The sequence below is a fragment of the Geospiza fortis genome, unplaced genomic scaffold, assembly GCF_000277835.1.
Source record: "Geospiza fortis unplaced genomic scaffold, GeoFor_1.0 scaffold166, whole genome shotgun sequence".
NCBI classification, from domain to species: domain Eukaryota; kingdom Metazoa; phylum Chordata; class Aves; order Passeriformes; family Thraupidae; genus Geospiza; species Geospiza fortis.
Window position 1 is genome coordinate 5,488,192 of NW_005054310.1, and position 27,196 is coordinate 5,515,387.

Consider the following 27,196-nt stretch of genomic DNA (forward strand, 5'->3'; position numbering starts at 1 on the left):
TCTTTCCCTGCACTGCCTAGGTCATGCCAAAGACTGTTTCTGGTCTCTTCATGGTCAACAGAAAGAGTCCCTCAAGACTGCAAAAATCTTGCATCTGACTACAACACTCAAATTCTTATTTGGATGCATCCTCCCTTTTTTAATGGAAACTGTAAAACAGAACCAGATCAGTACAAGTACTGGCTGGGGGTCAGAGAGGATTTCAGACCTGCCATGCAGCCAAGTGATACAATCATACATTTCTGCACTGCAGAAATGCTACACAGCCATGAGGGAGTGGTGTGGTCAGTTGTGAATCCTGACACAGGTGCAGCTGACACTTCACTGAAGGTCACAGTCACTTGAACAATATTTTTACCCATGTGAGTATCTGCAGGCTTCCCTGGATTACTTGGGTCTTCAATTAGATTAATCAAGCCCATGAAGGTTCTCATGCGCTTATGTATTTGCGGCACCAGACCACTAAGGTGGAGGAGATTGAGTGCAGGGTGGTTTTTGTTTGTTCCTTTCTACACACCCCAGTGGAGCATGCTTATCCCTTTCCTTCATGATGTTCTGGTACCCTTGATTTTTCCACAAGCAGGGTGATTTGAGTAACAATTGCTGAAATATGAAGTATCTTCTGCAGTAGCAGGTGTAATCAAATCAGTGAAACTGATGTTAAACCCTGGAAAAGCTGAAGGTAGTGGATTTGCAGAAAACTGGAGCTAACTATTCAATGAAGATTTGTAAACAATATGCAACGAGGACTATGACAGCATGTTGGACAGGCTAGAAACAGGAATACTTCTTCCAAGAACACTGGGTTTTCCACCCAGAACTTACCTTGCACATTGTTGTACAAAACTAGTTATGGGGAAAAACACCCACCTCAAATTTAAAAACAGCATTCTAGTATATCCCTATTTATAGTGTTAGTGTAATGTAAAAACACATTAAATAAGCCTCAGACATTAATTGTCAGTGTGAAAATCTGCAGGGCAATTCAGTCACCCATTTGCCATGTGAGTATGTACATGAGGGCTGAGGTTTTCTTCCTTTCAGTAAAAAAAGCAGTATGTTCTTTTCAATTGTTAAAATTAATATGGTATCAGTTAAGAAACTGCTTCAATCTTACACTTTGTTTTCTGTTTATATCTGTTTCTCTTGCTTCAACCCACAGTGTAATAAGAAATTAAGTCACAGATTTTAAAGTCTCCATACATACTTATTTAACTGATAAACGAGAGCCAGACTGTTCTCCTACCTGGAAGGAGCAAAGCACCAGTTCTGTGCTCACCGGTGAGAAGTTTCCCAAAATCAGGCATTTCAGCTTTCTGAAACACTGGGCAGCTGAAAGCAACTGTATCATCAAGTATTTTTTGGGAGAACTTAGGTTCCCAATTTCAGCTTAATGTTTTTAGAAGTGTCATAGGTATTTAGCATTTTAATGTAGTTGATCTTACTCCCTCTATCATATGTTGTTAATTTCCATAAACATGAGAAATAATGACATTCGATTTGAAGAAGGAAATATCACTTCAGGAATCCTTACAAAAGAAAAAATCCCAAAAAGGCCAACCAAAAAAACCAAACCAAAAGCAACCCAAAAGCTCAGATCATAATGAACCTGACAGTAAAAAATTGTAACATTAATTGTAGCGGGAACAACATGCTTTTGGAAAATTGTCATTCTGAAAATTTATACATTTATATTTGGATAATCAAATATGTTTGAGAACATATATTTGATTATCCAAATATAAATTTGCTCTGGTTTGAGAAACAGAACAAGCCACGATCTTTTTCAGCTGTGTTGATTATATGGATTATAACCATTCTCTTCTTTCAAGCTGGGAAAACTTTGCTTTAATAATAGAAAAAAATATAATCAACAGAATAATATTTTTATGTTTACCATGTTAAAATAGATATTAAAAAAAGTTCAGAATTTAAGATTTGCCATACACCTGATACAGAACCACAGCAAGGTCACTAATGGTCCAATTTCCAAGCATAATTCAAATACATGCAAACAAGCTGTTTTTGCACTACACAGAAAAATGGGTTAAAATGCAAAAAAAAAAAATCCCAGGATTCACTAACATGTCTTGCTTTGGTAATTTCAGGTATTTTTCAATGATCTGCATCACCAGAGGCAACTCAATGAGAAGGGGCAATCATATCTAGAAAAAGAAAACCATCCCAACCGGTCAGGTTTTTCTTTCTCTGCTCAGAACAGTTACAGTTTTCAGAACCAGTCTATATTCATGTTTATTTGCATCTGGAAGTTCAAGTAATAGCAATCACCAAAGGAAAGGTATTTCTGTTTTAAGTGGGAAAACACCAACATGGAACTAAGCTGTGATCAGCTCTAACCCAAGCTTCTCCCAAGTGACGAATTCTTGAAGCATCTTCCCTTTATTTGACACGGTACCCACCCATCCACCTTTCTAAAAATTATATGCTATTATAAAGAGGGGATCTGAAACCAAGGTTAACCAAAGTTTTTAGCCATGGAAACTTTACTGTGGAAAAGAATATGAAATTCTCATAAATTTACTTGTCAGCAGCAAAAAGACTCTTCAAGTGTCTTAACCACTGTACAGCTCGGTAGTTTTAATACTTCAATTTTTTTTCCATTTTTCATTGTTGAAGAAATAATTTCACAATCTCAAATCAAAGTCAACACTGCAGTGAGGAGAGCTTTTCTACTTTATTACAAAGAGAAGAAGCCTTTATGTGGTCAGAAAATACAAGATTGATCTTTTTTTTTTCTCTTCCTATGAAACGCTGCTGTTCAAACAGCCAGAGTGAATTGTCTCAGTTCACTTCTTTAAGTCCCATCACATTCACTTGGGTATGGATGTCCTTGGCTGCTGAAAATCTGGCCCTTTAGTGCACAGGGCGACAAAGTAGTCCCCTGACCAGCAGTTCCAGAATGTCCCGTTTTCATATATTGCATCCATGCACACCTCCTAAAAATGAGGTACAGCAGGGCAAACATTTTCCAAAATAGATGTCATATATATAATATATACACATTCGTACATACATACCTTTATTCATGTGATGTCCAAAAATTTAAAAAAAATGTACACATTTATTACAAAATCGTAACAAAGACTGGACAGTGTTTTGCTCATTCTGGAAAGATGAAGCTCAGTAATACACAACCCTGGAAACTAACCAGAGACTGTGGCAATATCTTTCTTCTAAACAGTCAGATATTCTTGCATTAAGCTTGGCGAAAACTGCCTTTCAAAGACAGAAGGGGAAGTAAAATGAAGGAAGCAAACCTTGCTCATCTTTCCAAATGAAATACGAGAAGGATCTTCACATAAAAATGCACAAACATTTTTTATTACCAATAGTGCTACAATGAACAATGCAAATTTTGTTGTCTAATTTTTTGTCTTTTTTCTTTTTTTTTGTTTTTACATTTTGGAAAACTAAGTGGTAAACTTTTGTCAGTGTACTCGCTTGTCTTTACAGACCCAAGCTTGTCTGCTGGCAAAAAAGGAAACAAAAACAAAAATTCAGACCCTGCTCAAACTAAAGAAAAACAATTACAAATTTAGTTGTTGGGCAGCACATAATTAGTAAGGCAGGACCTCAAATGGTGACCCTTCGCATGAGCCAATTGCCAGATCCTCAAGGAATTAAAACCAGGATGCCTGAGCCACATCAGTTCTGCAGTTATGTTGAGTATTGTGCTGAGACAGCCATACCCCAAGAAAAGGGAAGTCTTTAGAAGGCTTGCTGAGCAGGGTTGTAGTTGAAGGTTGATGGCAGATGAGGCCTTTCTTCTAATTTGTCATATTCCAGGTGGAACTCCTACAATTAAAAAAAAAAGAAAAAAAAGACAAACACAAATAAAACAATGTATCATTTACCTGTGAACACCTGGTCTCCCAGCCATACTTGAAAAGCACAAATACGGAGGAGATCAAGTACTAACTTATCCTAAGGCAAAACCATGTGACTTTGCTACCTTGAGTTCCATATATTAAGAAGAAAAAAGTATATATTACAACAATCCTAAGCCTTTACACCCACAACATGCAGACTCTCCTATTCTTTTGAATGCTACATGACTCTCAGAACCCCTGTTATAATCTCAAACAATTTTATATATGCACATACACAAAACACAAATACACAGTCGCAGCATGAGCTGAATTATAAACAAAAGCTGTCTTTCAGAGAGACAGAGTATAGAGGCCTATTCCAGATGAACTAAAGTTTGGGAATATTTTTGTGTCATACTCCCAGACCAAAAAGCTTCATGAAGCACCAGGGGAGGTTCAGGATGGACAGAGGGAGGTGTTCCAGAAACAACTTGACTTAGTAAGGTCTGTTTGACATGGTGGTGATCAGTCAAAGGCTGGATTTGATCTTAGAGGTCTCTTCTAACATAAATGATTCTGTGAAAATGTCCAGGTACAAAGTACTGAGACCCACTTAAGCCAAAATTCATCAAAATATTCCTCCACATTTCATACTCATATTTACACTCTAGACCCACCAAACCTGAAATATTATATTATTCAGACCCTTTAAGCAGTTTAATTGTGTCTCATCCCATTTAATCGTCATTCAAGAAACAGGGTAAGCAGAAGTTTCAGAACTGTTTCTTAGGGGTACCTCTTGGTAATTCAACAACAACAACTTTGGACATGCACAGTAAATTATTTTATCTAATTTGGTGGAGAACCTCAGCAGAACAACATCTGTATCTGCAAAGCAAACTTAGCCCACTATTTTCACACAGAGATGAAAACACATGAGCAATGAAGAGATTATTTTAGAACACTCTCTAAAGTGATTAAATAGTATAATACTTCAGTACATGTAAATCTGCACTACATTAATGCAAGAACAGAAATAAAATCTAGGAAATCCAACTCTTATAACTCTCTTCTTTCAAGGCAAAACAAGGTCCATTTAGCATAAAAAGAACATTCAGCATGGCAAAGAAACAAAGTAGAGGAAAATGCGAAGCATTGTGCACTCCCCTGAGAATACTGTCCCTAAAAAACTGGCAAACCCTAGCAAAAGCTATGTGAAGTTACAGCCATCTGTACTGAAATGCTGCACATCTGCTTCATTTCTAGTTCCCAGCTCTCTACTCCAACCAAAGATTTGTTGTTGTTGGGTTTTGTTTGTTTGTTTGGTTTTTGGGGGTTCTTTATTTATTCATTTAGGTGTTGCATTTGTTTGTTTGGGCTTTTTTAGGTCATATATACACAAGTGAATTGCTTCTGGCATTCCTCCTAATAACTGCATGCCAGTTCGTGTATGCTCTGTTTGGGCAGATACATAATGCTGAGACTGAAGAGATGCTGCACGTCCCCCCTTGGGTAAGAAGTGAGGTCAAGGGGTACAAGTCCATACGTGTACTTGGGTGCCAAAGGCTGGATTAGGCTGGGTGGATCTCGGGGGGCCTACAGAAGGGTGGAGAGGGACTTTTTGCAAGAGCACAGGACAAGGGGAAGTGGCTTTAAGCTGAAGAAGGGCAGCATTTAGATTGGGTATTAGAAATAAATTCTTCACTATGAGGGTGGCAAGGCACTGGAACAGGCTACCCAGAGAAGCTGCAGCTACCCCATCCCTGGAAGTGTTTAAGACCAGGTTGGATGGGGCTTTGAGCAATGTGGTCTAGTGGAAGGTGTTCTTGTCCATGGTACAAGGGTTTAACTAGATGGTCTTTAATGTTTCTTCCAACCCAAATCATTCTATGATTCAATGATCTCCAGTAATTCTGCAGTCATTTTATAATAGAAAAGATACTGCTCAAGCTTTCTCTGCCTTTCATGGCCGTCAAAGTTTCTTCCTTGCACATAACCACGCAAGGGCCAGCAGATACCATCCATCTATGGTCAGCTTCAATCAGTTAACTGAGCTTCCACAAGCTCTGAAATGCCTTCAAAATGACCCTTGGCAAATTGCTAATTAAATCAGTAAGATACAGTAAGTATCAGAAACCAGAGAGTATCAGTATCCTCAAGAAGGGTTTTCCAAACTTCAAGTTTTTGTGAGCCTCTACTGGCAGTGGGAGCTGCTAACAAGGTGTCTGGAATAAATGCTCAGAGGGCTGAGCAATCCTTTGCGTCCCACAAACTGGAAGTCCCTCCTTCAGAAGAAGTATGTTTCCCTATCAAATTTTCTCTAGAAGTATGTGAGTTCATACTTCAAACTGCCATTGACTGTTAAAATAAACAGGCTTAAAACAGCCTTGATTTGCATCCCAGTGTCAGTAAAGCTCAAATTCAATATTCAGTAGCATGTAGGAACACCTGAAGTTCTGCCTGACAATACCTAAAAAAGAATTCCCTGACCAGTATTTCTGGAAACTAAAAGCCAATTATTTATTACATAGGGGAAAATACTTACAACAGGTATACTTTATGTTTTTGCTTTTGCCACTACAGTTAAGGATGTCAACAGCAGCAGTGGTATTATTTAACATAAACAGATATTAAAAAATCCCACTTATCCATTGATAAATGTGCTAAATTGCTTTCTTTTCCACAGGGAGATAAGAATTAAAACTTAAATACCCTTTATTAACCAGGAATAATGAATACTGAATGTGTGTGAAAACTTACAGCATGTGTGACACTAAATATATTGTTCTATGCAAAGAAAAGAATCACCTCTCATGTCATCCTGAAAACTTGCTTTGATAGCAAAGTTACATCAGTCTGTACATGTACAAACAGTAACAGGCAAGGATACTTAAGGTAGGAGCAGATTGCTTAGGATGATCCATAGCAGTTATGGAGTAAAACTAAACAAAAAAAAGTTAGCAGAATAGGCCTGAGGACAAAATATTCTGGATTGTGTAAGTCCATGAGAGCAGAGTAGAAATCCCATGGCTAGCTTAAAAATTCCCAATGGAACTTAAAAGTAGCATTTATACTGACTTAAAGATGGATGCAAAGACCCACTTTAGGGGCTGAGCTAAAATACTATGCCACATCTTCACTGGAATAATACATTTAACTTTCTAGTAATTATAATAGAAATTATTATTTCAATTAATACTGATCTTGACAGGATAGGGAGTAATTTAGTCTAGACAGCAACCCTGACAAGCAAGTAAACACTTAAAAAATTAATTTTCTCTCCCATGAAGAATTCCATGTTTTAGAACTACATCATCAATGTAAAAAGGTTTTATAATCTTGTACTCTAAATTAATTCTCCTTACTGAAAAGTAAGAAGAAAATTCAGCAGCTTACTTCAGACAACTTAACTCAGAATTTCAGTAAATGTGCAATTGTAGAAAGCACTTTTGGTGTCAGAGCTACTTCCCCTCCTCTCTCATGTCTCCTCAACAGCAGCAAACTATAGCCAAAACCTCAGTGAAAAAAAAATCTGTGTCTTTAACCTCAGTATACTTTCTACACGCCCTAGGATGAAAAACCATGTAACAAACATGTGCAATGAGAATTTTTCTGCTTTTTATTTTGCATTTAAGATGAATTTGAAGTTTATAATTAATATTTTTTTTTACTTTTTACTACCATGTATCAAATCAGAATTAATTTTATTTCCTAGTAGTTCAGGAATTCTCATTACTCTGCTACTTTGCTGAACTTCCTTCTTCAGTCTATTACCCATTAAGAATACAAAAGTAGAGCCTACAGTTTAATAAAAAAGATAAAAATATTATTTGATTCTTCTTGAAAGAAGTTATTCAGCCTTCTTTGCTTTTGTTAAGTCCAATACAGAACACTAAATCTACTATGTAACAACTGGTTTATGTTTCTAAAAATGTAAGTTTTAAGATTTAGTTGTGCTATCTAAAGTAAACTGCCGTATTTCAGTGCAGCAATATTTCATACTGCAGTGTAATTTAAAATAGGAACAATAAATATGTAAGCTCATAATGCAAAATACACTATGTCTGCAAAGCACACATACTAGGGTATGTGCTGCCCTATATTTGAGCATCTACACTAGAACAAGAACCAAATTTATAAAGCACCTTGAAAAATAACTGAATATGCACATATGAGACAGTAATTGATGAGCAAGTATTCCTGTACACCAGCTTCAATAAAGGACTAGTGAAACTGTTCAGCAGCAATTATTATTGTGGCCTTCTAAGGAACTGATATTCCCAGCATCCCCTAATAATGTAACAGTTATAATAAGAGATTGCAATTCATCAGAATTCTCTCTTTTCCAGTTCCTTATAGGTCTAATTTCCTGAAATATTTATTAATTACTTCTGCATTTGTTAGAAAAAAACTACTTTGCTGTACTTTTCTTTGCATTCAAAGCAACACGGTGTTACCAAATATTGCTGTTCTTGTTAGGGTGAGTCTGTATTAGTCTTCCTCAGAGGAATTCCACTACAGGAATTAATACCACAGGTAACATTACCATGGAATGCTATGATCACATGACATGTATCTAAGCTCTTATTTATTTATCAAAGGTGAAAATGTCACAGAATTAATTCTAGTATGCAACTCATTTTCCATGCAACAAAAATCTCAGTTTTCCCCAAAATCATTCTCTAGCTTCCTGTGACCAATGCTCAGTTTGCCAGCTCAAAGTTAAATAAAAATTTCAAAATAATATTCCAGTTCAATTTTTTACATTATGGAATACACACAGCTAAAGAAAAGATAGTATTGCTTCTTATGGACGTTGGGGGAGAATAAATAAAATAATCACATTCCTTGTTGCAATACCACTACAAGTACAAAAGTTTAGAAAATACTATCTCTCTCCTTACTAGCTATCAATTGCTTCTTAACGTTGGGGGAATTGCTATCATCATGCAAATTAAAAAAAGAGAATCTATGTAGACCTTGTGAAAAACCATTCAGAGAACAGCAGTGCTCCAGTCTCTCCATATCTCAGAAATGCCCAGCAGGAGGATGGTGAGTACAACACTCAAGCACTGGATCCTGAGTTTCAGAATAGTAGTCAAGATTTTAAACAGACAATACTGTCTTAAAGTAATGCTAAGCATCAAATAGCAGCTGCATACATTTACCACAGACAGAAAAATGAGACACTGAAGAGGTTATTATTATCCTTATACAATGGGCATTATCTTTTTCCTCCTAGTAAAAATAAATGCTGTGTGTCCACACAAACTAAAACCACAATTCCATTGATATGTGAAACTACATGAGGCTTGTTGCTTGTAAATAAACAGAACATGTTCATTTCACTCCAGAAAAGAAACCTATCCTTTCTAAAGGTAATTACTTCCCCTCTGATGATCTTAGGCAATAATAAAATAACTTTAAACAGCATCTTGGGGAACCTAAGGAAGTATATCATGCAGCAAATGAGTAATTCAAGTAGAAACAAAAAGCTTCCTTTTGTTTGTGTTTTCCTTTTGAGAAGTGGCACTTTTGTTTAGAAGTTTTGGAATTACCTTGCACTTAGGAAAAACTGTAATAGCAGGGCTCACCAGTAAAACTGTCAGTTACAGATTCCTGGGTTTTCCTGCAGCAGTAAAAAGCACAGGCAAGGAGTCACACGTGCAACTGGACTAAAGAACCTTCCGTATCCTTCAGGGTAACTGGAATGTTAACTCCTGAGGGGACCTTGCACAAACTATGCAAAATTACTGGGTGGAGTGAGGGAGGAAATAAAAATATCATGTATCTAGCTCATGTCTGGACTAAAGAACCTTCCGTATCCTTCAGGGTAACTGGAATGTTAACTCCTGAGGGGACCTTGCACAAACTATGCAAAATTACTGGGTGGAGTGAGGGAGGAAATAAAAATATCATGTATCTAGCTCATGTCTAGACACCAAATGGCTGTATAGACAGAGAAGGACACTGAACTTTATTCTCTTTAAAATAGGTGTTTAAAAACACATCAACAGACATGTAACTATTTCCTGCAATGTTCCCTAATCTCCAAATGAAATGCCTTTTCAGCAAACAATTCATAAGTTGGGCTGCAGGCTGCAGGTGAAAAGATTTCTTATTCTGTGAAATACCTTAGCATGTGGAACTACAAAATATAGTTACAACATGCTGGAATCACATCTATTGAGTTCAAGGCTTCAAGGTTAATCTGATTTGAGCTGTTGTTTTTTAGAGAAAAGAAGAGTGCGATACAGTATCTACAGATGGTCTGACAGAGAACATTATTGACAGTGTTAATGGACAGAATGGGACCAATAGATTATGACAGCTGGGGAGGGAAGAAGCTATAGCTTTCTGATTTTTTAATGCCTCTTGGTCTACAGTATAGAAAACAAGCATCATGGAAATATGCCTCCTCCTCAGGAGAAGTTATTTATTTCAAAGAACTCTGATTTTCAAACAACAGAGCATGGAATTCCTAAATATGGTTAAGGAGAGATTGTACCCAAAAACCAAAAAAGCATTCCCTGCACCCATCCAACATCCATTTTAAATTCCTAAGTGAGGTGTGGTAGCATCCTATTTAATTTTCTAAAACAAAGTAATAAAATGTTTGCAAGTACAATTTCTAAAATGCCAAATAATGCTTTCCATTCTTCAACTCTATGCTGTGGGAAGAGCTTTAAATTTTAACAAAACTCCTAAAAGAAGTCCTGTGTCCTTCTAACTCCCAAAGAAAACTGGAAATAAGAGAGACAGCTCCTTATTTTCCACAAGCAAGCGTCTTGGACAACCTTTTTTCTCTTAGACATCAGAAATTAAGGTAATGAACCTATACAACAAGAGAATAAAAAGTCAGAGATTTTTGTGAAGATTTTTGTGTTTTACTCTTGTTGTAAAAATACACGGCTGACAGTGTATTTAAAGTATCTACACAAAGGAAAAGAGATACCTTAGCTACTTTCCTCCAGTTAAGACAGTCAAAGAAGTAATATGTTCCCCTCTCGTACGTATTGGTTTTCATTGTTGGCTCCATGCCAGGTGCCCTGGTGATCCATACTCGTTCTTCTTTGTGGTATCTCCAATCCCGGTTAAATCTTTCATTTGTGATAGAAAGGAAAAATAATTCTTAGTTACCTGAAACTAACTTAATAAACTAACTTTAAAGGTTTCAATATTTACTGTACAATGCATTCAAATCCCAAACAAAATTTCTACGACATGGTTAAACCTGTGATTTCATACTTCTTCCATACAGCTCTTATACCTCAAACTAAAAGACACAAGAAACTTCAAGTCTGGTAGGTTCTAAGAGCAAACTCTTTTTATGAGCATTTACTTGGTTCTTATTTGGTTGATGACAGGCAAGTTACATATTCAATAATGACTGGCACCTGCCATTTTTTGCACAGTGCTTCGTAAGGCAAAATACATGAGATGGGCTTTTGATTTCCACTATACAAATGTAAAAAAACTCTGTACAAAATGACACCAAGGTTGGAGGAGGTATTCTAAAAAAAGCTTTACAGTTCAAGATTGACTAAGTTCCCTGCTTTCAATATCTAACTTGTTTGGGTGTTCTGGTTTTTGTTTAGGTTTGTTTTTAACACTTGCCATTTCATTATAGCAATAGATTAACTCATATAAGACTGACAAAATAGTTTGAACGTACAGCTCTACTGCTGCTAATAGCTGTAATACATCTCCTCCATTCATGTAATAGAGATAAAACAGGAGATCCTCTCCATATCGGCCAAGTTTTATTGAAGCCAGCTGCAAAAGATTGAAGAAAACGAGGATGAAAAATCACAATAGGTAAATGTTTTAAAACACACTACCCCACTTAAATAACATAAGAATACATCCAGAACTTCCATCCTTCTATTCTAAGTGTGTTGAAAATTATATTCTAATACAACAGGAGTAATAATTATTAAAACAATCGATTTTTCTTCACTTTTAGTTAATCTTTCCAAGTTAAAGGATACAATAGAAAAATAGAGATGTAACAAACCAGCAAGACAGAATTTTCTCCCTGTTATCTGTGTATTCCCATCTACACATTTTATTTCAAAAAACCCAAAACCACAACTTCTGTATGCATTTGCTCCCTTCTCGCCCTGTTAAGTAACACTACCAAAATTTCTTATCTTTCAATGATCCCTCCAAACAGCTGAAAGAAAACATATCTCAAAAAATCCCTTTTCATGTAGATATGGAATGCAACAGATAAATGAGAACACAATTCTGAGCTTATCTCAAGAAGAAATACCTCAATTTAATTTGCCACTTGAATTATATCACAAAAAAATTCAACTTCACATGAAGGGCAAACTCTTAAAAACACACTGTGCTTTTTAGCTATTCTTTTGCATGTCCATTCTCTTTTTGTAAGATGGGTGCTTGATGTGTCCCATCAGCCTGTTAACTCAACACTGCTTCTAGAAAGATTGAGGACATGCACAAAATGGACTGATTTTGAACATCTATCTGAAAGAAAATTTAGAAAATTTCTGGTAATAAATTAACAAAAAATGCACACACACACACACACACACGTACTCACCTTATCCCTAATGTGAATGTTAGTTAAGTATTCAGATGGAACATGGAAGTCTAAAAAAGAATCGGAATTGATGCAACTATTAAGACATGTAAATGAATATAATTTACAAATATTAATACTGAATTTAATAGTTATTTCTCTCTTACCTATGTCTTGAGGTCGACAAGGTGATGATGCCCACGGGGATGCAAATTTGGGATAAAGATTTCTGAAGAAAATGAAAAGCATAAATTTATAAAAATTAACCTCCAACCAACCAACTAACTCCTCCATAATCAATTTTGCAAACCGAAGAGCTATATCACACAACCAAATCCCTAGCTGGGGTGAGAAGATTAAGAGGAAACTTTCCTAAAGCATATTTTTCTTTTTAATATGCAGAGCAACGTTGCATTTAAACTGCCATGGGAAACTACAGGGTCAAAATTTTCTTTTAAATCCATCTTTCCTTCCAGTTAGGTGCCAGAGGTCCCAACCTTTTTCAGGTATCCAGTGTTATTATGCAGGGTTTCAACTTAACTAGGAACAGTTGTCACAAGCCTGGTGGGTTCTGATTTATTAACCTATGATTTAAAAGGGGACCAAAAATTTGTACTGGCAGGTTGCTTTTTAAAACTAACCAGTAAAGATTTTACTCTTCTTCAAAACAGGAGTTAGAAGGGATAATTTAAGCCACTAGCAGTATAGACAAAATTCTAAGATTTTGTTTCTAAAAGAACATTCATTGTGCTAAGTTTTTATGTCACACAGGGATCTTTACCAACCAAACTACCACATAGTGCAGAAACATTTGTCTTTTCATATGTGACACAGTTTTAGTTTTTCAAACAACAATCCACAGAGCAAGGGAAGAACATTTAACATAAGGAAAGATGGCAGGCCAGACACCAAGGTCTGCATAGGCTGCTTGCAAAGCTTTTCTGCAGCATGAAGTAAAACCAGCTTTATAGTATAGGAACTGTCTGCATCAAATGTTAGCTCCTATTCTCTCCATTCAAGAACCTAAATACACTATATACTGTAATTAAATACTAAAAATACAGTTATTTACAGCATAGTTGCTAAGAAAAGCAGAATAATAAGAAGGCATTTTTCCTGTGCTTGATAGCCACATTCATCAAGCTTCCCTGATTACATGCAGCTCCATATAAATTTATGAAAGATGGAAACTACGTGTGTATGCTGTCTGGTCTTTGTTTTTTTTAATGTATTTTGTGCAAACCTTAAAATATATACAGTACTCTGTCTATAAGGCTAACACTATATAAATCTGTGATAAAACAAAAAGGTGTGAGATTTTCAGCTGAAAGAGCACCAGAAATTAATTTTTTTTCACAACTGCAGTCATCTGAAAGACACTAGTTTTGTCTAAACTGATCTGAGTTCCTTCAATAATTAGTGTAAAAAGAAAGGCACCCTGGGTTGGCTGGTTATTCATCTCCCCTGTGTCTAAAGCACTTCTAGCATTTGTGCAGTCACTAACTACTTTTCTTCCCACTGCCTCTATAGCAAACCTAGATGACTAAACTAGTTTATTTAGGTGAACTGAGGCACTGGAAGTCAATTACTTTCATTTAAACTAATCTTCAGTGCAGCCTAACACTGCAGGTGTTCTGTTCATTATTACACTATATAAATCTAATTTATCCCCAAACTGCTGAGAGTTAAGTGTAAATATCCCCAAGGAATATTATTATTAGAAAAGGAATGTATACATTACATTTATAAACAATATACTGTCAACTCCTTGAAAAAAAGTCCTAAAGAAGTTAGGAGAATAAGCAAAGCCACTGGGTTTATTGAAAGCTTGCCCTGAAGCACAATTCTCTTTGTTATGAAAATTTTATTTTATTGTCATTACATTTTCAAATTTTATTTGGCAAACCAGCTTGTGGGTTTAATAGTCAAGTGGACTAAGTGAACAGACTATGAATGACAGCATAATAAAAACAAAAGTGAAGATAGGATTAAATCCCAGAAACTTACTCAGGAGAGTTGAGATTGAGACCTAGTGTTGTTAAATCACTTCCTAATGCAAGATGTACCATTCCTGGATCTGTCTCTGCTGCCCTGATGAATGTTAACAAGCCAATCATTCCAAACTGGTCCGTCACCATCCCTTGAGGAATGTTGGTAACCCGACCTGGGAAAGAAGAACAAATAATTTTCTCTTTTTAAGAAGTACAGGAATCAACAAGGTAATCTAAATGACTGTCAAAACTTTTAAAGCAGAAAAAGTGGAATGACACATACCATCAGGTAACACCTGGATCCCTTTTTTCTGCTGGTTGTTGTTTTGCGTAGTTGAACTTTTATCTCCAGGAAACTTGGGCCCATCTGTGCTGGATGATGTTTTGCCTGATGTACTCAAATTCTATTAAAGATAATTTGCAGAGTTGGTATGATGAAAAAAAACCAAAACGGAAATACTTATTGACCATATATCTTTTCAGTCAAGCACTCTAAGCCAGTACAAGTCACTTCAACAAATGGCATCAAGCTGAAGCCCCTGAGTTCTGCTGAAAAACCTTACGTACTCTTTAACCATTTTTCAAAGTATACCTGTCATACAGAACTACTATTAATAGGCTAAAAGTTTGGAGTCTGAAAGAATAAATTATCTTACACTCGAGTTGGAATACACAGTGGATATCCCAAGAGCCTGTGACTAGAGGTTCCTTTGGCTCACCACATCATGGATACTCCCCATAGTCCTCCTCCTGAATAACACTCCATGACACAGTAACAAATAATACTCAAGCCAATTTCAGGTGCAAGCAACATACAACTGGCACATTGGCAGCTATCAGGAAAGACATATAAACACCATGTCTGATATAAACACGATGCCAGACTGTGTCTGGCAAGAAAACAGACTATGCTCCAGGAATCTACCTACTGACAAAATATATTTACCATGTGTATAACTTCTAACTCTTTCATAGTCTTTATAACAAGTCTACAGTTATACACATTTCATCACATTTACTCTCTGTCTCCTTACTGTACACAGTACTAAACCTATCAGAACATTTTCCTCATGATAAAACTGCCCACAACACTTGGGGGCCAGACTTCCTCATGTCTCTCTTTTTGAGCAGTTCATTTTTTAGTTCTTACATGAGTTTGTAGTCATGTCTACTACTTATTCACCAGTATTTACGGCACTGTCATTAACATATTTTTTGCAATTAGAAATAATAAACTAATCAGAAACTTGAACATTTCGTCAAATCCTGTAGGAAAGTGTCCTCTGCCATCCACATTTTATTCACTGTTTGCATAAAATAGCATTTATTACAAAGTTTTCAGAGTAAACAATGAAGAAAAGCCCATAATCTTATGCTCTATGCTATATATCTATTGCACAACAATTATACCAATACTTAAGATATAATGTACCTCACTAGTCTACAATATAGTCATCAATGCTATACTAAGAGAGTTTGTTCCCTCTGATTCCACATCTCCATTAAGCATTTATGAAGAAAAGCCCATAATCTTATGCTCTATGCTATATATCTATTGCACAACAATTATACCAATACTTAAGATATAATGTACCTCACTAGTCTACAATATAGTCATCAATGCTCTATTAAGAGAGTTTGTTCCCTCTGATTCCACATCTCCATTAAGCATTTCACCTTAAAGAGATATTGTACCGCCTAACTTTTAAAGGACTGGACAACTTTGAAGAAAAAATCTTATAATGTGTAGATTGCTACTACTGATGAGAGGCATCAGCAGCAAAAAGATGAGCTACAATTGATAGAAAAAAATTACAAATTGTCAACTTAAAAATATTATCAATTCTCAAAAATAAGTTTTCATATGTCCAAGCAGGGTGACTGTTTGGACCAAAAACCTTACTGAGAAATTCCATTTACATAATTACATTTTAAATGCTGCTTATACAAAATCTCTCATTAATTTAGAAGGGCAAAATTGAAAATATCTTATTACAAATATCACAAAATCACTGACCATTTTAAAACATAATCATCAAAAGAAGTATGAACATTGAAAATAAGAGAATATTTAAGATTTGCTTACAGATTTATTGTCATCATTACTCGATGTCGGATCTTTGTAGCTGGAGCCTGGTAATGCTGGAAAATCTTCATTGTGTATTGAAAAGTCCTGGGACTGCTCACTTGCTGGTTTTGTTACCATCCCAACTATCATCAAAATGAAAGCAAGAATAATATTAAATGACTGCTAAGTAAAAACTTTTTCTACTGCTGATCTTGCTTACTGTCCATTTTCATTACGCGCAAGCTGTACAGCGATGACTTAAGAAACAGGTAAAGCAAAACAAAGCATATTCATTCAAAACATCCACACATATTAGACTAAAGCCTCTTACTTAAGTGTGAGCTGAGACACACTCTGGGTTAAATTCACAGGCACATCCACTGCACCTGTTTCGCACATCTAAATAATCAAATAATCTTTACAGGCATTGTTAAAGCTGTGTTTGAGTAAATCCACTGATAAGGATGTACTGCTTTTAGAAGTATAATACATTTTTTCTCCGTCCCCTAAGTGCATGAAGAATTTTTTTGCATAATCTCTTCAGAAGCACGTATTCTCAAAGGACAACCAGCTAACTTGCAGCAGAATATGTTAACAATTAAATACTTGCCTGTGACATGAAAGTGACTCCTACTTTCAGTAAAAAAACTGAAAACATTTAGCCTGCAACTCTCAGTGCTCTGATCCTAACTTTAAAAAAAGCAGCCCAGTCACAATGGAACATGGATTCTGACAAATGAACAGGAACTTGTTTTTAATGCTAGTTCAAACCAAACCGAACAAGCCACCACACTACACACCCAAGAGTGACTAGACTTTGCTGAAACATAATACAGTGATTTGGTTGCAAAGGACATTGCACTGGAAGAACAGAAGACAGAAGGAAGTCTAGGTCCTGGTTTTTGAAGATTCTTAGTAGATGGATAGGACTAAAATGGTTCAGTAGATGACAACACATGACTTTCTTCAGTGTTCTGGAATTAGAGATCAAAGTTTCTTTATTTAAGGAAATAAAACAACATTGAGTTAATCTTGTTTCTGCTGTTCAGCCTTTTCATCCAGAGTTATTACAATTTCTTCCACTGGATGAATAAAATTGATAATGAATTAACTTTAATGGATATTCTTATTTCATCTAAAAGTTATTTGAAGTACAATTTTCCTGAATAATTAAGCATGAGGAAAGTAGGTCTCTGCTCTGTTTCGAACTTGCTCTTTTTTGTCCACAACCAGAAGTGCTCTCTACATTTTGTGTTGGAAGAAAACATCCAAAGTATTTCACATTTTCATTTTTTGACTGTTTCTACCTCCATACTCATCTGCTGCACTAAGCAGATGCTCCAGGTAGCTCTTTGGAGAACTTTATTTCGTGGTTTATCATGCAGTCATGCAAACAGCTATGCCAGCACCAAAATGGGGAAATGGTGAAAGCAAAAGAACAATTACAGACATTTTTATGCTGCAGTGCTGTTTAATACTGAATTCAAGCTCCGTGCTGGAAGTGCATCTGCGTGGATGTCCCTCCTATCTTCTATCAGTTTTTCACGTCTTCTTTTTCCAGAGCTGGAACTAGACTGTCCTTAGGATTCCTTCCAACCCAAGCCATTCTATGTTGGACAAAATCTTACATAAGCCTCAAGCTGTACTAAGTCTCCACTCATGCTTGGTTTAGAGGGTCTTCATCTGGGGAAGTCACTTTTCCCTCATGTTTAACAATTCAGTTTAACTTGTTTAACTCTTTCTCACAGCTATCTTAAGCAGAGGGCCCTGGTTATGCCAAATCCATGAGGCTACCTTCTCTTGACAATGTGGTATCTCTTTTGTCCAATTGAAGTTGGAGCTATCTCTGAAAAACACTAGTGTTTTATAGTTAGAAAACACTAGGTTATTTTTGGTTCAAAATTTGACAAGTGTCATAAAAATAACTTATGGTTATAAAAGCAACTTTTCACAAGAGCTGATGCAACATGCGTAACAAAATCTACTAAAGCAGTAACAAAAAGAAAGTTTTGTACCTCACACTAAGCTTACCTGAATTTTTTCAAGACCCAAATAGTAAGATTTGTATCCACCTAAAGGTTTTTCCTTTTATTATTTTTTTAACCTGTACAGCAAGAATTATATGACACATACTTGGAATCTGAGTGATAATAATTGATGCTTACAGGTTATTTTTTGAAATCTGATGTTCATCATAAGGGTGACACTGAACAGTACAACAGCAAAGACTATCAAATAAACAGTAAAAGTTTACATTACATTTACAGCTTATGACTTTTTACATAGTAACACCTCTACTCATCAAACACTATTTCTGCAATTTGCTACTCAGACAGCTCTTGTCTACATGTAATTTGAATAAAACCTATTGCCTAAGAAATTTCTAGAGTGAGCAGCCTCAGAGCAATCATTCTATACAAACCAAAAACCCCAACAATCCCTATTGACAGTAAAACTAAAACACATGTGTTCTAATAATTATGAAAGGGAGTCTCCTATCACAGGTATCTATTATTCATTTTTAAAAATGAGTCTTAGCAGCTCACCTGTCTGGCATTTTTGAAAAGACTGTCTATTGTCTTATGAACAGCAAGAGGTGAATCAAGCAAATTTCATTTCATTCAGAGAGCTTTCAAAAGTTTGGTCTTACCATAGGGTGCCCTTCCAGCTAAAGGGTTTATTAATGGAGTTGGATTGCCACTTCCTTCCCTTCTGTTTCTGTCTGCTAGTGCTGGAAAATCTGAGAGGTCCAGTCCTGTCACATTTTCACTTCCATCTACAATAAAAACAGGTATTTTTAACTCCCTTATGCATTTTTGTCAGAGACTTCATTATGAGCAAGATAAATGAAGGATGTATTTTCTTTCAAGTTGATCTTTTTTCTCATTCAGTAATTATTACATATAAATACAGCCTTTGTGTTACAAGGTGACCCTAAAGAGCATCAGTATGTTTGAAGTTTGCTTTCAAATGACAGATAGTAGCATTTAGTAAAGCCTACTCGTCTTGAATTAAAGTCTGTACATGTAAAATACAGGTAAACGATCAAAATTTCAGTTCTAGAATAGGTATTTAAATTTGCTTTAAATCTGTTTTAAGTTTGAAGAATTATCAAGAAGAAATTTGAGAGAATAACCCATATTAGCAGCAGCATCAAAGAGCTCTATTGTCCTTAGATAAGGTAAGATAAAGCTGAAGCAGCTGAAAAGCCAATGCAGTGCCAGTTACATGGGAACACTTTTTGATTTGCAGCAGGAAATGCTACAGAGGTGAGGCCAGTGCTGCAGCTCTATAAAAACGTCACAATGTCCTAGAGAATGCCCAAACCATTCCACTCTTGTGACATCACCAGCACCGCAGGTTGCTTCATATATGCAGCCACATACAGGAACAACAGCACACATGAACCTAAATCATTTACGGACAAAGATATTTTCCCCTCTCTAGTTCATTAAATTCAGGTGAAGAAGTAATTCTCACAGAAAAATCACAACTTCAACAACTGACTGAAAGGATTACATGACAATTCAGCTGTTCAAAAGGAGTTTGAGACTTAAAAAAAATGCTTTCCCACTGCTTTTACATACCTAATGTTTTCACAGAATATGGATAAATCTTCTCCAATACCCTTCTCAAGTTCAAGAGCTGTTTTGTATTTCTAACTGAATAAGTATAATCTATAGGCATGTGACAAACAGCAAATACACTACAGAACTACTTTCACTTTGTCTTCAAAAGTATTAAAATCCACTGCTATAAAGCAGTACCAGTTACCTAGAACTACTTTTGGAGCAGGGTTTCTATGGAACATCTGAAAATTGTTAGAAAGTTGCACTGCAACAGAACAAAATATTATTAATTAGATTTATTTAAAAAAAAACTACTGTAGTTTAAGGTCAGCATTAAGGAGAGTAAACTCACCCGTTCCATTAAAAATGTTACTTGATAAGGAGTTATTCATTCCAAATGCCTGATTTCTGTTCATCCCAAATCCAGACATACTGTGAAAAAAATCCAGAAAGTCAGACAAAAGGATATATATACTTTGTTTTTCTAGTGGAAGATATTAAGGGGAGAAAAAAATTGGAATTATTTCAAGCCTAAGCAACCCATATTAGCCTAAGCTTGGTTTTTAATTATTTTCTGAAAACACTGAGCAGCAGCATCAGGCACTGCTCAATCAGGTCAACTGGAATGACTTCAAAATAGCTTAGTTTTTTAATAGCCATTGTGTATTAAGACATCTCTCAACAAACAAGTTATTACTAACATGATCATTACTCAATAATTTTATATACAAAAATGAAGCAGCGTTAAATGCAGTAATTAAAAGTCAGGCTGCAATCCATTCACAGGCAGGTAGGAAGCTGGATCATGGAAAAGACCAAGTTTGTCACGACTCATTTATAAGCTGAACAGTTATGGTGTGCAGTCATGACCATGTACACATGGCGTTACTGTGAGCAGAGGGATGGTCTCTGTCACACAAGGACATGAGCTAAAGGTTCATATAGTCAAGCAAAAACGTCTGAAAACATCTAAGTATCATGTAGGGCTACTGTGGTTGCACAGACAGCTTCACAAATAATCTGTTTCGTCCTGTCGAGAAGCCCAAAGGCAGGCCCCCAGCTGAGTGAAATTCTGAATGTCTGCACTGTGGGAAATCACAACATCCACTTCTCCCTGTAACAGGATAGAAGCTGATACTTTGGAAGTTTCCATAAATAAAAACATGAAAAGGTTCCCTAGTGGAAATTTTACCTATGCAAACTTTCTACAGTTACAAATCTAAAGCATTTAACTCTAACTTGAAACACCTTCAGATGCTTCATGTTCAAAAATCTAGCCTAAAAACTTTCATTGCTCCAACTAAACAACTATTTAGAAAATGCTTCTTGAAAGTCATATAATTCATGCACCTGACAAGCACATGCCATAAATTCTTTTCCCCAAGAGTAATTTCAAAATTTTGTCAAACACCTTAATTAGCTATTGGATATGTATACAACTATACTTCCATAGGTTAATAAAACTGTGGAGTAAGAGCCAGTCATTGTTTCAAAGGTATTTCCTTCTCAATTGTAAAACTTGTAGCTTATTGAAAGTGAGCAATGCAAACAGTAAAAGATGAGCATTTTACTTCAAAAGTTCCTACACACAGGGATTTCATTATCTATCCTACAGCTGAATAATATTTGAACCATACTTTGTATACATGTATCAATATCCAATATCATTGTCCTCTGCACATAGTTTTTAAGTATATTGCTATTTCACCTGTTTGTGATCACAAATTTCAAAAATGCTTTAAAATACATTATCTTTTCAAATTATCAGCTCTACTTGCCACTAGACAGGACAGAAAAGGCAAATTTTTTGTAATGAGAGGCAAGATACAAAGTCTTTACATGCTCCAGAACTGCAAACTGCTATTAGGGGATCACTATTTGCTGTGCTTGAGAACAGTATCTGTATGCCTATATCAATGTGAAACTACAAAACAAAACAATCTGATGAAATATCAGATAACTGTGACATTTGTCTTCACTTTTCTTTATCTATTTTGTAAAACAAGAGATTGGGTTAGAGGTGGCACCTGACCACCACGAGCTTGTTTATGCTCCGTCTAATAGTCACTCCTCTAAGGAAGGGCCTGAAGGAAGAAAGAGGACGTCACTGGAAGCACAGAGATCATGAGGTAATGGAACTGAGCTTCAAAAGCAGCCAGCCAGCCATGCTATGCTGTGACTACACACATTAAATAATTAGAACTAAGACAGTGCTTACTACAAGTTTATCAATATGAATGAAGCATAAACAGAGGACTGTAACACAGTTAAAGCCTAATGATTTGTGATGTTAGCATCCTGCCCCGAGTCAGAAAAAGAGAAAAAGCTATTGAGAAACTTTTGGCATCCAAATGAGCACTAAATCCTTAAACGAATGGCAAGTCACTATTTTCTGTATCATTCCAGAATTTAAAGAAGTTAAATACTAGATCCTTACTGTGTCTGAATCAGTTTACTTCCCTTCTAGAATAATTATCAGGTTTTTAAATTTTGCCTTACTTCTTCCCAAAGTCCTAGATGAACAATTTTAAAACAGATGCATATGCTGAAAATTCAAGGTATGTTTCAAAAATAACCTTGGGAATACATGAGAAACATCACATACTTTAAAGCGGATGCAGCAGAAATTCAATAGTCAGAAAGAGAACTTAGCTTAAAGGCCTCAAAGACCTTAGAAGAATATTACAAGGAGCTTCAAAGTTTATTGCCCAGACATGAATACATGACACAGGTTTCAAGATTTATTCTAATGGATAAAAATTACATTTCCAGAGCAGCATGTCTCTGGCTGTACAGGGATGGTCCAATTAAAGAGCCTTACCTGTTCACAGTAAAAGGTTGTCGAGAGGGTTGCTGCTTTGGCATACATATTATGCTTGGAGAGCTTCTGTTAGGGCTGCCTAACCCTGAACTGCTCATGCTGTTTGTCCTGCTGGGAATTCCAATGCCCTGACCAACCTGGGAGTGGTTCATCATATTCCTAGGATTCATAGGCAATATCCCCCTGAAAAAGAAAAATCATCCACAGAGATGAATCTGTACAACAGTATTTGGCTACTCATTTAGATTACTAATGCAGGATGGACTCCAAGCTGTTGCAACTTAATTTGTGCTTAGTGACCAAACACTGTGTTTGGCTTACTCTCTATAATTAATGCAGTTCTGGATTTCTTCAGAAATACCAAATGACCTATTACATGCTAATCAAGTCCTTCAACAGGTTTAGATAAATACTTAAGTATTATACATATGAAAAGGTGTTACAGCTCTTTTCTAATGAGCACTTCAGACCTATATCTTTATATTCTCATGCAGTGTATGACATCATAGCAAAATTTTAACTGCACAATCAAATAACTACCTCTTACATTCTGAAGCAGAATTTGCCAGCAATTTGTCCTTTACATACAAAAATAAAATACTGTCTTACAGTAAACCCTTACTTTTCTATGGTATTATTTCCCTAACAAAGTTAAGTGGTCCATAGAAACTACTTTTCTTCTTTTTTAATTTATCAGACTGTAAAGTATGAGCTAAAATATGCAGAACATTTAACAAGAGCTCTGCAGAAAGACACAATGGCAGAAATATCGGCTATTGATAAATACCTGCTCGGAGATGGAGGCGTGTGAAGTGACATTGTTGGTACCCCTGTTGTTGGCGTTACGTGGCTCGGTAACTGAGTGCCTTGTGATAAGCTGCGATTTAACTGAGGGGTATTGTTGCTCATTCCCCTCATTGGAAGGCCTAGTGCACCTATTGAAAAAAAATTCAGAGGGGTGGAGATACAGAGCAATCAGGAACAAGGTCTTCTCCATCAGCTATAGATGGAAACAATTTATGCTGACAATGTACAAAAAAAGTGTAAAGACTGAAGGAAAGTGCAGTGTAAAAACTAACTCCTTGTTTGGATAGAAGAAACTCAACTATCAAATTTAGGCCCATATCTGTTTAACTTTGGAATGGCTCTTTGAGGAATTTCTCTAAAGTCACTTGCAAAATTTTGTTTCCTTTGAGACATATAATGTAGATGAAGGATTGAATTTTGAGTTTTTCAATAAGGACATGAAAAACTACAATTTATCTCAGAAGGCGGCAGCATTTTAGGAAAATCAGTAACTGCACTCAAGAAATACGCTAATTACTCTCGAATAAATAAGTATGTATTTGACCAGCATTCAGAACACTGATTTTTCTTGCTAAAAATTAAGCAAATCTCTGATAAAAAAAGAAAGTGATGGATCTTTAATTAACAATAACACTGTTTTTAGGACAACAAAAGCAACATTTGAGGCCAATTCTCTCTTTACAGTTAAAGTTCCTTCTTTATGGCAGTACTTCACTGTCTGTGATCAAGTTTGACCTTATCAGAAAAGAAAGCAAGCAGAATTTTAACAGCCCTCTTTCAGCATTTAAAAACATACAGAATATATAGGAAATACTTTTGATCCCATTGTTAAAACCAAACAATCGTGGGTGACAGAATAAAGCAAGCACTTGAGTGAGGTAAAAAATTAATTACTTCAACTGAGAACACCAGAAAATAACCAGTTACTGCCCTGTTTCAAAATGTCCAAAAACTTTATTAAGTTTTTTCATCATTCTCACATCACTTTTCTGCGTTGAAGAAGTTTCAGAATTATGTTCAAAGACAAGAAAAGTCATTTAGTGCAAGATGGCAATAATAACAAAGCATGTAAAAAATGATGACTGTGACAGTTCCTACTGCTTTGGCATAAGGCTGCTGAGGCAGACTGACGGAACTCAAAATCTTATCCTGCAGACCAAACAAAAGAAAATTCTCATGGATCAGCACTCTCCCATGGTAGAACATCCCAGAAGAAGAGCTGAATATGACAATGCATGACGTGGTTAAATACTAAGAATGCAAAGAACAGACATAGCATATGCTCAAAATATTATCATGGACAAAGTCTGAAGAAATGTCTCAGTCATTCGAGCTTTTACACTCTAAGAACTGCAGTCTGTATCCTACCCTACAATTTGCAAATCCAGGGAGTTTGCAATAAAACTCAAGTGTGTAACACTCAGATTTATCTCTATACATTCAGATTAAGAGGTAGTGTGACTTGCTATAACAAGCATCCTAACATTTCATTAAATGTTGATTGCATCAAAGTGTTCACTGTAAATATTTTGGCAATTTCCTGCATCAGAATAATTTCACTGAGCATAAATATGTATTATAAATAATACTTCATGCTGATTAACAATTACATGGGATTTTAAAAATAAAATGGTAAAGAAAAAATACATACACTTCCAAACTAGATACAGCACACAAAAAAACCCCCACAATTAGGATATTCAACCTAATTTTGTGCAAGCATTTGTTTTAGCAAAGCCACTTTTAGACTGATGGTTATTTCTTCTTATTGGCTTTCTTTAAACTATATTTTTTTACTGATGAGGGTTGTTACAGTGAAGTAGACCCATATTGCTGGCAAGGAGAAGCAGCTGAAAGACTCACTGTAAGAAGAAAAAAAAACCCCTTTTTTCTTACAATTTCTTTTTCCACTTTTCTAACTGAGACAAGATCTATATGGGTTATGTTGGAGGTAGACCAATGAAATGGCAGATTTCCTTCCTACTGGTCAAGTTTACTGGCCAAGGTTACATTGATGCTGTAATATGACATCTTGCCTAATGACTGACAGTTACCAATCTTTAAAAGTAAAGTACTTACTTTAAAGTATTCCTAAAATACTTAGGAATACTTTAAAAGTATTCCTAAAGAATACTTTAATTGTTAACTAAGACTTCAACAAAAAAGTTTCTTGCCCCTTTTTCTCAAGATCTGGTAGAAACTGACACCTGATAATATTTACTTCCAAGGTTGTAGGCATGTATGTCTCCATGTCACAGAGATTACATCCTAGGCACAGCAACCAACTGAATGAAAAACCAAGTTGATTAAAAAGATGACCTTAAAAAATAAACAACAAATGACTGTGACAAACAGAATGAATATACTTTTTCAGTATCTGTATAAAGTAAAGTCTGAAAGGCTCAACAGTGCCAAAATCAGCACCTATAAGACAAGAGCCAAATATGATTCTAAGAAAGGTTAGAAGCTGCTCATATAAATCTCAGTAGCATAATAAAATGGCACTTTATATTACAGGGTCACTCTTCAACAACCACTGAGATAGGGGAAAAAACCTTCCAAAAAACCAATGCCACCAAAAACAAACAAAAAAAACCACCCCAAAACGCCACCAAAAACAAACAAAAAAACCACCCCAAAACGCCACTGTGTTTTTTAAACCATTTGAAGAAAGCCAAAAGAAGTTGGAAGGCCATGCATCTAGCAAACAAAGCTTTTAGTTTGACTAGATAAAGTCCAGACTCTCTAAAGTTCTCTGAAGACACTTTTTCTTGGAATCTGAGTCACACTGCCTGAGTGCACCTCTCAGTTACCAGGAGGTGCAGTTCTCAATGCTGGCCCTAAGTTAGGGGGTCCTTGAAGCAGCATTACATCATGACTGTTGCTCTATAGCTCTTCTATTGCAATGGTGTTCATAGGAGTGGCACATGACATTGTCAAGGAAAGAAAAAAAAAACAGTGATGCAGAAAGCAATAATCTTAATGGCATAGTTCTTTGCCAAATGCAAGTTGCCAAGCATGTACACAAGATCTACTGTGCTCCTGTAGAGCATGAAATATCAGTTATATTTAAGGTATAATTTCCTTCTATTCCTTATGTAGTTTTCTGAACTAGGCTCATTTTAGCTCAGCTTTCTTTCTTTATGTTTTCCTTCAGAGAGTCTGTTAAATCACAGAAATTTTTATAGCATGATTGTATTTGGATATTTAGCAGTTATAAAGTGACAATATGATATTTTGCACACTAAACACTGCAAAAATGCACAGGAAGCAAAGCAAAAATGTATCTTAAAATAATTGTATGTAAGGAGACATACTGCCATTTTTACACAATCACCAGAAAACAAAGCCATCTGCATGTTCCAGAGTGTCAAACTGTAATATATTTAGCATAAAATAAACATATTATTAATAAAAAGAATTCTTACTTTGTTGCCCGTATAAACTTGCCCCAAACTGAGACAGCTGACCTGATGTTGATGGTGATGCCAGCATCTAAAATGTAAGAAGAATAAGAGGTTATTAAAGACAAAGATATTGTGCTATCTTTCTCTGGAAGTTG

General features: G+C 35.8%; 2 protein-coding genes across 2 annotated transcripts in view; both read right to left on the reverse strand.

The window, feature by feature from the left end:
* KCNMB4 (potassium calcium-activated channel subfamily M regulatory beta subunit 4) overlaps nucleotides 1-834 on the reverse strand; it is a 22,213-nt gene extending 21,379 nt beyond the window's left edge. The window contains exon 1 of the mRNA XM_031055612.1: nucleotides 826-834. Coding sequence (XP_030911472.1) covers nucleotides 826-834 — 9 coding nt within the window. The remainder of the gene's footprint in view (nucleotides 1-825) is intronic.
* Nucleotides 835-2,675: 1,841 nt separating this feature from the next.
* CNOT2 (CCR4-NOT transcription complex subunit 2) overlaps nucleotides 2,676-27,196 on the reverse strand; it is a 35,571-nt gene continuing 11,050 nt past the window's right edge. Inside the window, exons 2-14 of the mRNA XM_005419216.3 lie at nucleotides 27,063-27,129; nucleotides 23,615-23,762; nucleotides 22,828-23,010; nucleotides 20,359-20,438; nucleotides 19,088-19,213; nucleotides 16,456-16,580; nucleotides 14,653-14,773; nucleotides 14,386-14,542; nucleotides 12,546-12,607; nucleotides 12,400-12,449; nucleotides 11,506-11,606; nucleotides 10,786-10,930; nucleotides 2,676-3,816 (exon numbers count right to left, since the gene is read on the reverse strand). Coding sequence (XP_005419273.1) covers nucleotides 3,730-3,816; nucleotides 10,786-10,930; nucleotides 11,506-11,606; nucleotides 12,400-12,449; nucleotides 12,546-12,607; nucleotides 14,386-14,542; nucleotides 14,653-14,773; nucleotides 16,456-16,580; nucleotides 19,088-19,213; nucleotides 20,359-20,438; nucleotides 22,828-23,010; nucleotides 23,615-23,762; nucleotides 27,063-27,129 — 1,452 coding nt within the window. The 3' untranslated portion in view covers nucleotides 2,676-3,729. The remainder of the gene's footprint in view (nucleotides 3,817-10,785; nucleotides 10,931-11,505; nucleotides 11,607-12,399; nucleotides 12,450-12,545; nucleotides 12,608-14,385; nucleotides 14,543-14,652; nucleotides 14,774-16,455; nucleotides 16,581-19,087; nucleotides 19,214-20,358; nucleotides 20,439-22,827; nucleotides 23,011-23,614; nucleotides 23,763-27,062; nucleotides 27,130-27,196) is intronic.